Genomic DNA, 18597 nt, shown 5'->3' with positions numbered 1-18597 from the left:
TGATCAGCCTGTGCTTCTAAAAAATATTTTCACATTATACATTGAAGAGAGTGGGAGATAATTTGCAGCCTCGTTGTACACTTCTGTGGCTCTGAATATGCTCTGTCAGTCGATCTTCCACCCTGACCTGTGTGATTTGATTCCAATAAAGGTTTCTGATGATTCTGACATCTTTGTCGTCATTGCCAATTCTCTGTAGTGCCTAGATCATCTTTTCATGTAGGCATCTGTCAAAACCTTTTGTATAATCTAAAAAAACATATATGTATGGCACATCTTATATGAGATCTTTGCGTCTTTGCATGAGAATACCAACAGCCCCCTTCAGAAATTTGACCTTCCATTCCATCAATTTGCACATGTACAGTACATCTTGATCTTGTCAGACCAATCCCCTTCAGATGGATCTACCTAATTACTCACCTGCACAGACAGATTCACAAGAAGGTCGAAAGTTGTTCTCCTTCACGAAAACTCTGCTGAAACAGTCACTCATACCTTCATCTTGCATTGGATCTCCAGATTCAGTCTACCCTCCGTCATCACCACCAATCAAGGCCAACAATTCCAACTGCACCTGTTCACCTCCCTAACAGCTATGCTGGATGTCCAGTACATATGCTAAAGATAATTTGCCACAAGCACCATACCACCCATCAGCCAATGGTTTCCATCATTCCCTAAAACAAACTCTTAGATGTCACAAATAACACTAGATGAAATTCCTCCCAATCATTCTTCTTGACCTTCAATCTGCATTGAAAGAAGACATCAATGATACTTGTGCTGAGATGATGTATTACACAACCCTTTGTCTCCCGGCAGCATTCTTTCATCCTTTGCAGGAATCATCACTGGACCTTTCATCCTTTCTCCATCACCTATGGTCCACAATGCAGTCTCTTATGCTGACTCCAACTTCTGCACTGTAAAACCCTCACACTTCATTCACCTGCTTGCATGTGTTCACATGGATAGGACATAAAACTTCTCTGACGCCCCTGATGACAGCTCTTTCTCAGTTACCAAGTGGACACTCAAGCATTTTATGATCTTCTACCTTGGAAAAACAATGACAGTTAACACCAACCAACTGAAACCATCATTTTTGAACAGAAAAAATGACAGCATACCATCAAACTTGTCATACAGGACATCATGCCCTGGCTGCCCAGAATAACCAACTACAAACACACAGAGTAAGTCTGCACCTGCCATCACAATAACAACATGATCAGGAAGGAGGGGCCTCTAGCTTCGTACCTACTGTACTGAAGGGGGAGTATTGTGGCGATGTCACTGGCCATAAATCCAAAAGTTGCCACTAGAGGAACTCCAAAAACTCAATGGATCCGGCAACGCTGATCTAAAACCTTCTCCTTGGTTTGGACCTCATGATATTTACATGCATTTGATATTCTGTCCATTCGATATTACTGTACCACACCTTATGTAACCCAAAGGAATAAAAAGCTAAGTTATTAACTCTTTTTTTGTAGCCTAGTATTGTACCATAAGACAATTCATCGTCTCCTCCATATGGAACTTAATTATTTACAAGCTGGTGCTAAAACTTTTTAAATTATTGTATAATTTGTAACTGTTGATACATCAAGTTTTAATAAAATATTTAGTTGAATTTTTATAAAAATTTTTGAAAAACATAATAAGTATTTATTTGTTTATCATATTCTAATTCAGGGATGGTAAACCTTTTTGATTCTGCATGCTTCATAGTAAGCATAATTATTTTTTAAAATGTTGCATGCCAAAGTTTTAGAATTTAAATAATAATTTTTAAATATAATAAACATTTTTAAATTAAATTATATGCAAAGAAGCTGATTGAGAAAAGTATGATGATATACTGAACCGAATATAAAATATTAATAGAAACTGAAATTTAACAAAAAGTAAACAAAATTGTATATGTTGCATGCCAGATAATTTCTACACATGAGCATACTTGGGCATATGTGCCATAGGTTTGCCATTCCTGTTCTAATTCATTAAATAACCATAGAATGAACTTCATACTTACAAAGGCAGTTAGTAACATATAATTTGTTGGAGTCTCTCTTCTTTTTATCATTAATGCTATTAGAAGAATAATTGACAACAAAAATGCCACAAGCACCATCCAATGACTAAACAATAAAAATTCAAAAATTATTATAAAAAAATACATATAAAAAATGTTTAATTTTTAATCATTTAAAAACAGAATAAATATAAAATACTGTTAAAACTTGATACAGTCATATTTGGTAGTAAACTAAATATACAGTTATCATATATCCTCATTTATACAGACACATCCCCATTTTAAGGTAAAGATTATCATCTGCACATGTTTTTGCAAATTTCATTTTGTCTATATTTCTAGCAGCAGAACATTTTTTCCCCCTTCATTTTGGCAGTAATCCACATAAGAATGGGAGATTTTCCCTATATAATTTAGAATTTAGATCAATTATTTTGGCAATTGAATAGAGTTTCCACTTTTGATATATTTTTAACATTGTTTTTCACTTTTATTTCTAGTTTTGATTCTGATCTTCTATTGGCCAACCAGTTTCACTTTTTGGTCACACATGTAGCATTAGTTTTTGTCATGTGTTTACTGCTTATGATAAGGGGTTGTCTATAAATTAAGCAGGGGAGATTTTGGCCATTCTAGACCCCCACCCACCCCTGTGTAAGAAACCGTAATATTTTCTTTGATCCCCCCTCCCTTTCCCTATCTTATGTAATATTTAGGCATAATTTTATAGAAATGTTTTAACGAAAATAAATTTTTTTAATGAACCCTAAAAACTTTAGGTCCAAAATATATAATTATTAATTAGTTAATTAATATGTACTATTATTTATAAAAGACTATGTTAACAAATTTAAAAAATATAAAAATTTAATGAATTTGAATGAACAATTTATTTTAAGAACTTTATTTTTTAATTATTAACAATCTTTTTATTATCATCATTAATCAACATCATAATATTCATTTTATATTAATTTTAATTTTCACAAAAGGACGCAAAAAACTTTGACAGATTGACCAGCTAGTGCACGTGTAAACAGAAACTTCATACAAAATAAAACAAGAGAAAATAGAAACCACATTCTTTTGCCATATTGGTTACATCTTGGCTAAGGCCAAGAAAATAAACTACATGCTGATAAAATGTGCTAGGTGCACCTGGGGAACTAAATCATAAAGCTTATAAAACTGTATATAATGGGGCAATACAACCAATGCTACTTTACGCGGCCTCTAGCTGGGATCATGTAACTAGTAAAAATTCAGTAGCAAGTAAATTACTCTCTCTTCAAAGACAGTTTGCCATCAGAATTTCAAAGTGCTGCAGAACTGTTTCTACTAATGCCTCTCTGATTCTAGCAGAGCTCCTTCCTTTGCCACTATGTATTGTAGAAAAGGTTCTGAACTACTACATCAGAACTACAAACATCAAGGCTCAACAACAGTCTCTACTCCTATCTACGGCTGTTCAAATGCTACCATATTGCAATTACCCTATCTCTGATCATCACCCTGTAAACAAGGTTATCCCCAGGGTACATTCCTCCATGGATAACCATGCAGACATTAATATCTACACAGATGGGTCCAAAAGCCCCTTCATGTCTGCTCAAGTATCTGTATCTTCCTCCAAACTGACATATTTTGCCCAAAATATGTTAGAAGGATACCCCCACATATCAAGCTGAAGAAGATGCTGTCTACCAAGCTGTTCAGTGGGCCACTTCACTACCAAACAAAACTCTGTCTATCAACATTTACAGTGATTCTTAGTCCGTCCTAAAATTTCTAATAAATACCAATTTCAATAGCAATAAAATCACATATATCCAGCAACATATTAAAAATCTTGTAAATAAGATAACTTTTATGTTTGTTCGTGGCCATACTGGCATCCTAGGAAATGAAAAAGCCGACTTTGAGGCTAAGTCAGCTGCAAAGGACACTGACTTGGACTACACTCACAACCCTCTCTCACGCAGCAGCCTTAAAAATTATATTTATGACAACGCTATGCAAAAGTGGAATCAACAATAGTTGAGCAGTAAAACTGGTAGAATAAGAAGATTATTTTCCTAGTGTTGAATGCAGGTTCTCATCACCACTTAGAGATTTAACGTTTGCTACTGCTCAACTACTTACTGAGCATGTATAACCGGACAGAAACTGCCTCTTGCTTTTGCTCTACAGAAAACCTAGACACCGTCGACCATATGATCTATCATTGTCCAATTTACGATCAAGATAGACTTATTCTGAAATTAGAAATCTTTATGCCTGGTTTCAGGTGGCCATATCCACTCGATAAGCTTGTTCAGAAGCCACTGTTTGATACTTTTTACAATTATGTTCAAAAAATATGGAAGATAAGATTATATTTCTAATTTCTAGTTTTACATTTTAGTTTTCACTAAAAATCGAATACTAATTTTGATGTTTACTTTGTATCATGTATTTTGGTTTATGTATTCTTAGTGTTATATACCCATAAGAGTGGTGCACTTATTCAAAAAAAAAAAAAAAAAAAAACCAGTGAGAAACCCCTACACAGCCTTTCTCCCATGATAAAAAATGTGTAGAGAGTGAGTCTGCTAGCGTTATTATTCTATCACGTCACATCTGATGGCGTCAATACAATGAGCGTTCTTAATAGAAACCGCCAAACTAAAGCCAAATTCAAAGTTCCACCACTCAACGAGATCAAAAAATAAAAACAATATATTACGTAAGACGAGATCTATTACCCCCGTACCTGAGTAAGAAATCGTAAGAAATCCTTGACCCCCACCCACCCCAAAATACCTTACGTAATTTATGGACGGCCCCTAAGCTACAGTTTATTCATCTAAATTAATTGATAGAATTGTTTGCTTAAATTTACTTACCACTTAAGTACAAATAAAACTTTATTCATTACAATATAATCATTACTCATTCATTTTAGTATTTCAGGATTTGTTATAGGGATGGTAATCAAATGCTGTTAAGCAATAATTGGGATAAAAAACAAATAATGTATAAAAATTATTAACTGGAAAAACAACAGACAACCTTTATAATTCCAACACAAACAATTTAGGTCTCTTTAATAGGCCAGCTTCAGGTTATAGCATATGTCATAAACCAAAAGAATGTGATAAAGAAGCCAAAAACATTCATCTAATTAAACTGTTTGTGCTTGAATTTATGAAGGTTGTCTGCTTGTCTTCTAGAATTTTTATTCTAGTTTATGAAAATTTTTTTAAATAATAGATGTTTAAGGAATCAGAAAAAACATCACTCATTGTCTAGAAAGTTTCAAGAACATGGTTTCAGGTTGCATGCATATTGTTAATGATATTATAATTATTTTTTTAATTTTAATTGTTCCAGATTTTCAATAAGTATGCTTAAAGAGAAATTATAAATTTACAGACAAACAAACAGAAAAGTACTATGTTTTCTTTCTGGAAGCTAATTACTTGTGGTTCAAGAAGATATGTGTCAGTCTTAAACCACTGAGTGGAAAATTTAAAGTTACAAATTCTCATTGAGAAACATTTGAAGTTTAACATGGAAATTGACAAATTTTTAGAAACAAGTAATGAACTAGGGGACAATAAGTAGTATAGTATATGAAACAATTTTTTCCCTATTTTCCAATTAAATCAGTCAACAATTGAAACTAGGCCTGGAAAAAGTATAAAAATCACTTTGGTCAAATGCAAAGAGAAGCAGCTTATGGGCTGTTTGTAAATTATATAATGTATTTTTAGGAAAATTTTGCCCCCCTTCCTTGCTAACAAATCTGCACACCCCCCATTTATTACCTAACATTTCAGTACTTCAAAGTTTTACAAGAAAATCAATTACTAGATAGCAATGTCGTGTCAAAAAACAGGATTTCCCCAATGAGATGCAAATGCAGGTATTTAGGTTATGATTTGGAATTAAGTTCAAAATGTAAACTAGATGAAAGTCAGCCCAAAATGCACAATCTGTGATACACATTTCATATTCCCCAGACATTGCACCTCAGATTACCACTTATTTCAGAGCTTGAAAAATTATCTTATTGGAAAGAACTTCAATTCTCGGGAAAATCTCAAAATTGCAGTGTCAGTATTTTTTGATTTAAAGCAAGAGAAACCAAGTCTAACTGAATCATATCCAGTTGGGTTCTTTAACCTAATAGCTAACCTGGCAACTCTCATCCCAAGAGACAGCAAGTTCAACAGTGGCTGACAGTAATCACATATCGAACAACTTCCTTATCAATCACTGCTTTCAATGTGACAATCTGTACATACTCTCTCACAAATAACCACTTGGATAATCAGTTGACATCTATATCTAGATTGTATGACTCATTCATAATTAGCAGCCAATTCCAATACTTTTCTCATGCAACATATGTAACTTAAGTCTATATAAAATTTTATATCTAAATTACTTTGTTTTCTTATGTGGAAAAAAATTACTTAATTGAATCAATACTAAGGTGCCAACCTGGAAAAAGCAAATGGGCTGACAAGTGAGAGTTACCTTACTTGCATAATATTCAGGTCAATACAGTATACACACATATATAATTACAATATGATAGAAAGGCACAGAACTTTGTTAAACAGTAGAGATGCCAAAGGAAACTGCCTGTTTATGCTGTTTTTAAAACCACCATTAGTCGACTGACTTTTTTCTAACCCCAGCAAGAAATTTAAAATTTTGAGAAGGAGTAATTTTCAAATTCAAAACTGTTTACAGTTGAAATTTGTCAGCCAATCGAAAGCATAATTTCAATTCCCAAACATTAAATGGGCAGGAAAATCAGTTAGAAATCATTTAATTGTCAATACTGGAATCAAACTTAATGAATTTCATTTGTAATTTTCTGAAAAATCTTAAAAAGAAGGCAGAAAATGATGCTAATTGAGGGAAATTGTAAAAAAAACAGTAGAAAAGGGTGCAAAATGAAGATTAAAAATTTGGTTTAAGTGGATCCAGAGATGAGTTCCTAATGATTGATTACAGTTTCCCAAAAATAAGACCTGCATTAAAAGTAGTGTAACATTATAGATTCCTAAGCTTATTAATAATTATGGTAGTACAAAGATGTTTTCAATTCTTATCCATTATTTTGACTACAAGAATGGGTGTTTGCAAAATTAAAGTGGTTAATATATTTGTTATACAGTGTGTTTTAAAATTAAACAGGTTTACCTTTAAATACAGTTTTTTGTATTTTGACAAATTTTTCCAATTAATGTAGCTATAATGTCCGAATTATTATTTTTTAATTGTTATTTTTGATTGTATTTTATTGTATTTTAGGATAAATTATGTTATTAGGGGGGAATCTTTTGTCAATTGACAGTTCCAATTATATATAAAATAAATAAATAATTCCTATAGGTTAAGCTGAGGCACTACTCCATTTTATTGTAACATTTTTGCAATCATTGCTGCATTATTATTTTTTCTATCGCAAATTTCCACAGGACTGTTTTAACCTGCAATTATATGCAGTAGTGTTGATTTTCTGCATCTACTGTCAGGTTGTAACATAAATTCCATCTGAAAAACTTAAATAAAAAAAAAAGTACACCTTTAAAATCCAGCAATGAATTTAATAAAATAAGAATGTTTTTGACCCGTTTCACTGACCATCTTCAGTTACAATAGAATGGAAATATGGAAGAATGTGAATACAAAAATTTATAAAACGAGAACAAGAATAAGAAACTCAACATCACCTTAACATTGGGGGTGAAATTGACACTAAATCCAGAACCTGTTACTGGAGTAAATCATGTGAAAAAACCTTTCTTCACAAACGTTTTCAAACTTTTTTGAATAGTTCTTCCTCGGGTAAAAAATCCGACGGAATGCTTCAAAAAAATAGAATGTAACAATTTAAAACAAAATCAAATACTTGTTTAACAAAACTCGTGATGGGCATGTGCACTCGTGCATGGATGGTGATATTTAAAGGCCGCCGTCTATAAGGGCCTGCCATGCTACAGATAAATGAAGTTCATTTTTCCGGTTGATACAGGTGGTCACGTGGCTAGCCCTGTAGATGGATATGGCTTCTAGCCATTTTAGATATTCTAGGTGTGATGTAGTAACTATGACATCTGCCTTGTCAAATTCCGCCTCGATGTCGGGATCAGATGCGTAGGTGGCCAGGTCAGTGGTGTGTCGCCAATGTCAAAGGTCTGCTTGGTGCTCACATATTCTGGTATTTAAAGAGTGCTTGGTGGAACTGATATATATGAGGCTCTTGTCCCATCTGTCATCTTTGAGTGGGATGGAGTACACACTGGGAAGTCTGTTACGATTCAGAGGGTCTTTTCCACTTCTGAGGATGTCAAAGATTGTGGGACATCTCCTGTATGATATTTGCATTTGATGCTTGCTGGCGATCTCCACGTACACTGCTTTAACATATGAGTTAAACATGACCGGGACACGTGTACTGGATCGATGCTGGTCCTCACATGCAGAGTGGGTGTGTATTGTGAGCGTTGATGTTGCTCAATCAGACAGTGTATTGGAGTAGGATACCCATGTCTGGCTACTATCTTCTTAACGTAAGTTAACTTGATGGCTATGGCTTCCCCAGTTGATTCCCCGGATATACCAAGGCTTTTTGCCTTCGCCAAAACACACAAGATAGGCCAGCAATCATGTCCGATTGGGATAAAGCCAGAGCGCCTACATGCAAACTGGAGAAGGTCATCCACAACCTGCTTTCTCTCCACCTTGAAGGCTATCCATATACCATCGATAACCCGGTTGAGCTTGTCCAACTCCTTCAAGATCTATCCTTGGCACCACAATATATTACCATCTTGGACTTTAAATCTCTTTACCCTTTGGTGTAGCTCCCTCCAGCCTTTTGCTCCCTTAGGGATGTTTTGCTTACTTTGGCACAAGATCAAGCATTACATCAACAAGTACTTGAAATGGTCCATCTGGCCTGTTATAATTCTATCATTGCATTTGATGGAGCTGTCCTCTAGCTCGGTGTTGATAAGAAGTTGTGTCAAAGGTAGCAAAAAGCCTGTCTGATTAAGGGAGCTATGGCCATGTTAACATACTGTTGTCTGATAGGCTGTGGCGAGTATTATATGGGCAATATTACCAAACTTGTGGTAGATAGAGAACTCCAAACCCTCCTGGGATTTGTGGATGTGCAGGTCCAAAAAGGTGATTTTTTTTTTCCCAAGTGAAGTTTATGGAGGAGTATACATTTGTAAGGTGACATTCTAATATCAGGAAGGAGTCCTCCGTATCCTGCCACACCAAAAAAATGTCATCCATGTACCTTAAATATATTAAGGGTAAGCTATTGTGAGGAGGAATTTAAAGACCCTGTGTTCAGTATGTCTCATGATGAGTTCTGCTAACACAGCTGACAGCAGTGAGCCCATCAGCACCCTCTGTTTTTGCAGGTAAATTCTTCCATTGAAGTGGAAATAATTGTGCTCTGTAATAAAGAGAAATGCTTCTCGAACCTCTAAAACCTGCTGCACAGTGAAATCCTCCTTGATAAGTAAAGTGTTGGCAAGCATCACCACCTTGAAGTACTGTACCGAAGGATATAATGCAACAACATCCATTTTATAGAAGGTGTACATATCAACAGACAAGCTACCCAGCATAGTGGATAATGTTGCCTTGCCTAACGATAATGTCGCAGTAGTATATCGTATCGCAATCCAACGATCTTCAGAATTCTCAGAAATGGTAAGAAACCATATGATCATATTTGACTGCAGGGATTTACTCCATCCTGATAATCAACCAATGTTTCAAATCAAAACCAGTCTACATAGATGCAACTATGTGTAATTTACAACAATGAATCAAAGAACATAAGTACACAATTGAAAAAATCTCAATAATACGACGCTGGCGGCATACTCGCAACAGCAAGACACAAGTAAAATAGGATAGACATCCATCATCGGACCCACATTGAATATGTACACTATGGGATATCTAGAAAAATTGGAAATTTATAAATCTCATAAAGAATTCATGTGCATCAACCATAGAGAGTGGACAATTTAATAAAATTAAATTTCATAAACGGACTACCATGCGGTGGTCCATTTATGAAATTTAATTTTATTAAGGGATATTTATTCATTTATTTTTACTTATTATTTCTTTTATTAATTTTGACTACGATTGCTGTTATTTATTCATTTATTTTTTAAAATTCCTGTTCTTGTTTTCTAAATTTTTGTATTCATGTTCTTCCATTCTCCGTTCTATTGTAAGTGAAGAAGATTAGTGAAACTGGTTGAAAATGTTATTTTATTAAATTTATTGCTGAATTTTAAAAGTGTGATTTTTTTTGGGTCATCTATCTTTCCAGTTAGCTCAAATATCTGAAAAACTAAAAATTTTATCGAATTTTTTTTACAAAAAGTTTATATTTTCAATCATATTGTCCCTTATTAGATATAACCTCGTTATACCTTTCAGGCAACTTTTTAATACCCTGTTGAAAAAATTCTCTTGGTTTAAATAAAAAAATACTGACGCTGCATTTTGGAGATTTTCCTGAGAATTGAAATAATTTCCAATAAGATAATTTTGCAAGCTCTGAAATAAATGGCAATCTGAGGAGTAATGTCTGGGAAATATGAGAGAAGTATCATTTTTCCCCAGTAAAGTTCCTCCAATATTTTAGAGATGAAAAAAGCTGTGTCTCTTGATGGAATAGAGCATATCACTTATTGATCACTACTAGACTTTTTCTTGCAGAGCTTTCATCAATCAGTCCATTTGCTGATAGTAAAGTTCAATTGTGATAGTTTCATTCCTTTCCAGCAGCTCAAAATGTATCATACTTCAGATATCCCACCAAATACTGAGAAATGTCTTCTTTGGACAAAGACTAGCTTTCAGCTGAGGTACTGCTTTATCTCCAGGATTGAGTTACCAATGACAATGTTTAATATTCTTATATTGTAGCTATTTTTCATCTCCAGTAATGATTTGATCATAAAACAAAACTCGGAGATAATGTGAGCACAATGAAATGCACTATTGACATGATGCTCAACTTGTGCTGGTGATAGATCATACAACACCCATTTTATTAACTTCAGCACTTTTCCAGAAGTTTCAAATGCTGTTGAATTGTCATACAGCACATCCAGTTCTTGTACTGTTGTGAAGAATTTATTAAACTTTTTGTGGACCCCCTGACGTTGTCCATAGACCCCCAAATTAATTTTAATTTGCCACAGACCCCCAAAGTGGTACAAGGACCCCAGGGGGTCCATAGGAACCATTTTGGGAACTACTGTTTGAGATAAATAAGCAAACAATTGCACTTTCTTAAACTTGAAATGTATGTTCAGCATTAATAAAAGTTACCAAAATGATTAATTTACCGTGTTTTTGTTATTTCTTACTCCTGTTTTTAGGTATTCGGTATTCGGCCGAATACCAAATAGTAACCGAATATTCGTTGCATAACTAATAAATTTGCATATATCAATTCCATGTAAAATAAAACCTTACCATGTACCATGTAAAATTTTTGTCCTATCTTGTTTTTACTTTAATAAATTCATATATTGATTAGACAAATAAATTAAATTATAATTTAAAAATTTTTATATGACATCAACAGAAATTCAGTTCACTTCAGAAATGAAACACTAAAGCACACAATAAGATATTTCTGTCATAATTACAAAAATATTAGCTATTAGGAGGCTAGGAAAAATATCTTTTAAAAATGAAATAAATGTCATTTTAAAATAAAATGTTTAAAATATTAATACTTACTTTTCATTTATATAAAATCTTATTAATGGTGTAAACATAGCAGCAGAGGATACAATTGTAGTAAGGAAAAGCTGAGCAGTTAAAATTCCATATACTTTTCGTATGAAACCTAACAAATTTAAATGAAAGATAACACAAAATTAAATAAATACTGTATTTATTAATTTATTAATATTTATTAATTTTTTTTCAATAATCTGTAAAATGATTAAATTGATATTCATATATAATTATAACTATTCTATATATGTAAAAATCTCATCAGTTACTATATAAAAGAAAATTTTAAGTGATAGTAAAGAGTATTCTTCATCTATGTTTTTAGATTTTTTATTATTATATCCTTTCAACTGTGATTCTATCATAATTATAAGAATTATGCTGGCCATGTATGGAGTTTACTTATGAGGAGTAGACTTGGCGATGAAAGTTATTGACAATTAACTGATTCATCACACAACACTGATTTGTTTATTTGAAAATCTAATTTCAAATATTATTTCTCAGGTCTGTAGTACATAAATGATTATAGTTAAATATTTAAGTTTTTCTTTTAATATATAGCACAAGCACAGGCAGTTCATGACATTTCCAAGTCCACTCAATGCAAGTAAAATTTTCATTTGATCATCTGCACTCGTGTATAAAATTAAAGCAACACATAAAAATGTAGATGGAAAAAATGCAGAAAGAAATGGCTCTCCAGTGCAATGAATCATCAAAATGCCTGGCATGCCTGATAAGTTACTGAGCTATTGATATATCGGGAATACTTCCTTACTGTTAGTGGTCCTAACAGATAATTGTTTATCAGAAACAATTTTGCTGTATATATAGCACATAACATTTTGTTGCATGGGTGTGTCGCTCTTGCACCTCATTTATATCACACTGCTGATTTATGTATGATGGAAGTTTCAGCTATTCACATTTCATGGTGTTGATTTTAAACAGTTTTGTGTTTATTGCCTTAATTTTCAACACCAGTATAGTAGAAATCTTCTATCAGAATTTTAAATTAATCTAAAATAATTCTATATATATATTATGCTTACTTGATGAAGCAATAGCTTCCATCTCACGATAAGATTAAACAATCATTAAATTCTTTAATTGTTTGTGATTTTAATGCTCTTTAATCTTTACTTATGTATTGAACAATAATAAACAATTATTTTTTCTTTTAGCTATAATTGTTAAAAGATGCAATGAATATTTGAATATCATATGATATTAAACTAAAAACATTTAAATTTACGAAAATATACTCATTGACAAAAGTTATACACCAAGAAAGAGGCATTAGAATAAAATAAAACTTTATTACTGTAAACATAATGACAATAGTAATAAGTGATTACAATATCATAGAAAAGGAATAATTTCCTGTAGAACAATAATACAATTTAAAGCAGTAATGAGCAACCTTTTCTAGACGTGGGACACAAATTAACTTTGTAGAATTCAGGCAGCATTTATTTTGGAAGTTGCAGGCTTTGAGCCTGCTGAGTACCAACATATTTCATAACCTCCAGTATACTAAGTACCAAAATAACATATGCCAATGATACGCAAACTAATAATATATATTTTATAAATTAATATTACTCAATTCCTGGGTATTTCTATGTAAACTTTCAGTATACAAGATTTAATATGTTTTGTAAGTTAGGAAGCCACATTAGATGTTTGAATGCCTTTATTTAAATTTCAAGGAAAATTTGTAAATATGCATAAGGAATTTCAGGTGTTTTTAAGTGAACAATGAATAAAAAGAATAAAACATCCAAAATGCAATAATATCTACAAATTTTCTTTGGAGTTTAAGTAAAGATATTCAAACATCCAGTGTGACTTCTTAATTTACATAATAATATACAGCTTATTGTCTTTTCACTAGTCAAGTTTAGTTTGTACGTTCTTCATCATAAATATCAGTTTAATTAGGTTTGCATGATAATGGCCACAAAGCAGAAAATGGAAAAATAAATTATGTTGACAAAGCCCCAGGGACAGCAAATTAATAACTTGAGAGCTACATTTGACCTGCAGGCTGAAAGTTGCTTGTGATTGGGCTGCAATTTAAAAAAATTGTAGACCTATAAATTACTACTGTTCATCTTTCCTTAATCTCAAGAACAAAGTTAGATGAAATCCGAGACCAAACATGGAAACCTTAGAGGCAGGAGGCTCCAATTAACTTTTGATGCAAACAAGAAGTCACATTATTTCAATTCAAGAATTTTTCCCAAAAAGTGTTAGTTAGATGACTGGCACAACTCTACTGCTAAAGGAAAAGTATGATGTACAGGGGCAGGTCACTGCTAATTTGAGGTGGAGAACATATATTTTAAATTAAATAAATTAAAAATATGATTAAAACTGAAGCCCTGCATTGTGACAATGTCACAATAAATAATTGCTCATTGATTTAAAAAAAACCTTTAGTACCCTTGTAAGACTTTCTCTTCCCTGGATACATATGATAACATGATTGGGCATGCATGCTATCCTACAACAAATTTGTCCACACATGTGGCAACTGTTGATCCAGATCCCTCACACTTGTAGATGGACAAAACAGACATCTCAACTGCTCATACAAATGCTCAAAGGGCAACAAATATGGAGACTACTGCCCAAAGAAGTGTGGTGGAGACATTCTTTGGAAACCCTAGCAGTGTATGGTCGAAGGTTATCTTAATAGAAAACGACTGTTTGTAAAAAGGCAACATCTAAAGGTCCTGGATTTCCTGAACACACACCACTATGACATCAATGTCCCTTGCACCACTACTAGGAAGGACTGACCAACAGTCATATGAGATGCTTTCCAGACCAATAGTGAGAGCAGTGTGCTGCTTAACAATATTGGTGGGATTGACGTGCTGACTAATGGTCTTCTACACTCTAACATGGTGGTCATCTGTTGCCAGTCCATTAATATAATATTTATTAACAAATGTCTGGCACTGTAATTCATAACTGGATATGTTACAGAATTTAAAAAGAATATGGAATGAAAACAGGGCTGAAACAGGTAAATTATAATATATATGGTAATTGATGTTATATAATTACTAAAATTTTTTCCAACTAAAGTAAATGCAATATTAAATTTAGAATTATTATAACTTTACATAGAAGGTGATTGATTATACGTGAGTTATAAATGGTAAAAAGCTCATTTTTTTCAAGTTGTGAAAAGTGAGTAACAATGAGGTCTTGACTTGCATATCATGTGAAAATGCATGTAGAAACTCAGGTAGTTTCATGATTCAGGCATAAAATACTGAAAAATAGTAAACATGAAACCTAAAAGAACAAATACAAAGAAAAATTGCAAGACAAAAAGTTGTGACAATTACAAGTGTAAGGAACTGAGTCTGAGCATTATTTTTATTTTATTATTATTTTTTGTTTTATTATATTTTGTTTGGGGCTTATGTTTAGTTAGGACAAAGGTTCTTCACCACTCTCTTATTAGTAACCAAAAAAGAAGATAATAAACCAACTCACGAAAGAACGAGCGCCGTAGGAAAAAATCACACGCACTTGCGCTGCCCAGCAGAAATAAACAGTCTGCAGAGAAAAATGGAGGGGGGAATCCCCACACTCACTAGAAAAGAAATACTTACTAAACCGTCATAAAACATCCCAGAAAATTGTGCTAAATGCTTTGTAAACAGTTTATAAGATTTTGTCGGAGAATTGAAGCTGTCAGAAAGAAATTTGATGTTAGAAAAACTAAATATGTAAACAAAGGGAGTAACCTAGCTGAATTGTGACGTCACCTCACAGCATAAAACCAGCACGCTAACCGAAGACGATCGAGGTGATTCCTGATTGAGGTGATTCCGGTCGAGGTGTACTACCGAGTGAAAAATTCGAGGCAAAGTCCAGATTGAGAATTAGGCGGTCCAAAGTGTTTAAAGAGGAATTCGATTTGACGATAGCGAAAGGATTGAGGAAACAGGTTCCTAGTATAATGAGGTGACGGATAGACATTTAGTTCGTAAGAGATTTTGTTCGTAGTTCTTAAATATTTGATTTGTTGAATTTTCAAAGGGAAATTAAGATTAAATTAAGCTAAGTAGCCGAGTTTTATTGTCGGGTTGACTTGTTGATTTCGTTAATAAATTTTGTTTTGGATTATAGACAATTGTACACAGTTAAATTCAATTTACTAATTAAATATATTTGAAACTTTTGCTTTGAGTTGATATTTGTCGTTATTCTTACTAATTTTTTCAGTGCACGCGTAAAAGCCCAGGCCTGGCAAACTAATCTCGAATCCGCGTAAAGTACCTGTTAGGTTAACGGAAGTTTTACCGGCCGCAGTTAGTATCGGTTTCCTAAGATACTAAAAATAGTACTTTACACAAGTTTATGCACAACACAACTGTGTGTAGCAAATAGTTGTGCAGACCCTGAAAACTTCATCTTTATTATTCCGTAAACGACTTGTGTTAATAAGTCCATTAACTTATTTAGAACAGAACAGAATATTTATTCATTGACTAAGTAAAACAACAAAATATTACAACATTCAGTTTTTTTCCTCATTATCGCTCACGTAATGTTGCGTAAAACAAAACAAAACAATTACAACACAATCAACTTAATAACATCAAATAATCATGGAAAATTTAAAAAAGATTGTATGATCAAAAATACAAATAAAAATAAATCCCAATCTTGCAACAGTACCTTCAGATCAACGTCAATGTTTTTATTCCTTAGTCATATTAATACTGGAGTGTTAAGGAAGTAGAAAATTAATAAAAATTTTTAAAAACCCAATGGAGTCATATAATCTGTCTTTACCCAATTGTGCTATTAACCAGTACACGAAAAAATAATTCTTCCTTTTCTGACTTTTGGAGGCTAAAAAATCCCAAATCGTTAATCCATTCGCTCAAAGTGGAAAGTAGACTGGTATAAAAACAAAAAGACCAACAGGTTAACTTTAAGAGAAAAAGTAATTTTTATTATTTTACATTATTCTTAACCCCAAATGCATTTCACCTTTATTGGCCTCTTCAGTAGGGTTTCTTACTGAATTTAGGGTTTTCAGTAGGGTACTTCAGTAGGGTTTTTATACCAGTCTATTTTCCACTTTGAATTGATTAAAGATTTGGGATTTTTTAGCCTTCAAAAGTCCGAAAAGAAAGGAAATTATTTTTCTGTATACTGGTTATTAGTACAATTGGGTAAAGAAGTAGAAAATATTTGTTCATTAAAAATCATAGCCAGATCACAAAAGTGTTTTGTTTCGAATCATACAGAGTTTATCCAGTTCAACCGGCTTCTCATTTACGTCATTTTTTAATATAATTTGCATAAATTTTTTCTAGTAGAGCCAAAGTATTTTAACATGAATTGAAAATCGCATAATATATTAACTCCATAGAAAGATTTAAAATTTCACAAACTGCATCTGATTATATTGCATCCTGAAATACTGATAAATGAGAATCATTGCTTATAACTATTACGAGGAAAAAATTTGAACAATATCCTAAAATAATATATATAGAAATCAGTCACGTGACCACAATATGGTACAAACTATTAATTAATTACTTACCCATTCTGATGTAAACATGAGATTGAGCAACATTAGATCCATACATAAAATCATTAACTATGGAAGGTTTAGACGAACCCATGTCTATTATAATTGGTTTATCTGTCATTTTCATTAATTTCTATCTCAATCGAATCGTTTGTTTACAATGATACGAAATTGTTTTCTTCCTGACGAACTTATGACACTAACAGTAATATGTTGTTAAGTTACGCCACCTATACAATAGAGGAAAAAAAATACCGTAAAAATTATAAAAGTGTAATATTAATAATTTTAATAAAATAAAATCGGTTAAAATATTCTTTTAAACGAGTTATTAACGTAAATATTTTCCATTAGTAAAATAAATTTTTCACAAAATTGACGGAAGCGACATCGGGCGGTTGGAATGAGGCAACATTTTACTTATCAATCTTATTTTAGTTCGGTGAGTTTTTATTAATAATGCGGTTGGTTTTTGTTCATAAAGCTTTTAAGATCGGGTTAAATATCTTACTCGCGCGAAACTTAACATAAATTGTTTTCTTAGATATTAAAATATCTTGAATTTTCATTAAGCCTAAATCCCATAAGAAATCATTGTACTTTAGTTTGTTTCTCTTTCACACAGTACTTTTTAAAGATAAATGAGAAGAACAAGCGAAATAAATGACATTTTACACTCCTTCACACAAAAGTGCAATAAATACTTGAAAATAATTATATGAAACATTGCAAAAGTATATGTCAAAGTTGCTGTTTGTGTTTATATACTGTTATATATGATTTCAAATAGCTTCTATCAAATTTAATTCATTATCTCAATATTATGTTAATTGTTTTACAAATTAGAGTTCGAAAGGGCTGTACTATAGATTACTCCCTATGGAATTTCGGGACTTTGAGTATATACTTGAACTTGGGACCGAGACGAGTTCAACGGTACCCTACTTTTGGTCTGGAGACAAAAAATAAGAAAGTTATCATATTTACAATTTCTTGCTTTTTGCAGTGCATTCCAGCCATTTCAGATTTTTCCGCCGTCTAGCGGTGACGGTCATCTCCCGGAGGGATAGGTTAGGTTTGTTGGACAAGCTGCGATAGTGGTGCGTAGTACTAGCCGATAGCGAGCGAGGAGCTGAGAAGCCGTAGGCCCCGAGGTCGAGGAGCACGAAGGTGTGCAAAA

The 18597-nt window shown here is 32.8% G+C and overlaps 2 protein-coding genes across 3 annotated transcripts in view; one reads left to right on the top strand and one right to left on the bottom strand.

Moving 5' to 3' along the window:
• Window positions 1-17612, bottom strand: part of LOC136968329 (protein lifeguard 4-like) — a 31412-nt gene extending 13800 nt beyond the window's left edge. Inside the window, exons 1-3 of the mRNA XM_067262328.1 lie at window positions 17430-17612; window positions 11840-11948; window positions 2042-2147 (exon numbers count right to left, since the gene is read on the bottom strand). Of these exons, the coding sequence (XP_067118429.1) occupies window positions 2042-2147; window positions 11840-11948; window positions 17430-17544 (330 nt within the window). The 5' untranslated portion in view covers window positions 17545-17612. The remainder of the gene's footprint in view (window positions 1-2041; window positions 2148-11839; window positions 11949-17429) is intronic.
• Window positions 17613-17779: 167 nt separating this feature from the next.
• Window positions 17780-18597, top strand: part of Strip (striatin interacting protein) — a 29114-nt gene continuing 28296 nt past the window's right edge. For both annotated transcript variants that reach the window (XM_067262327.1, XM_067262326.1), the window contains exon 1: window positions 17780-17859. In XM_067262327.1, the coding sequence (XP_067118428.1) occupies window positions 17821-17859 (39 nt within the window). In that variant the 5' untranslated portion in view covers window positions 17780-17820. The remainder of the gene's footprint in view (window positions 17860-18597) is intronic.

Source organism: Centruroides vittatus, unplaced genomic scaffold, assembly GCF_030686945.1.
Source record: "Centruroides vittatus isolate TY-2023 unplaced genomic scaffold, ASM3068694v2 contig_1428, whole genome shotgun sequence".
Taxonomy (NCBI): Eukaryota; Metazoa; Arthropoda; class Arachnida; order Scorpiones; family Buthidae; genus Centruroides; species Centruroides vittatus.
This window is presented reverse-complemented; position numbering and strand designations above follow the sequence as displayed.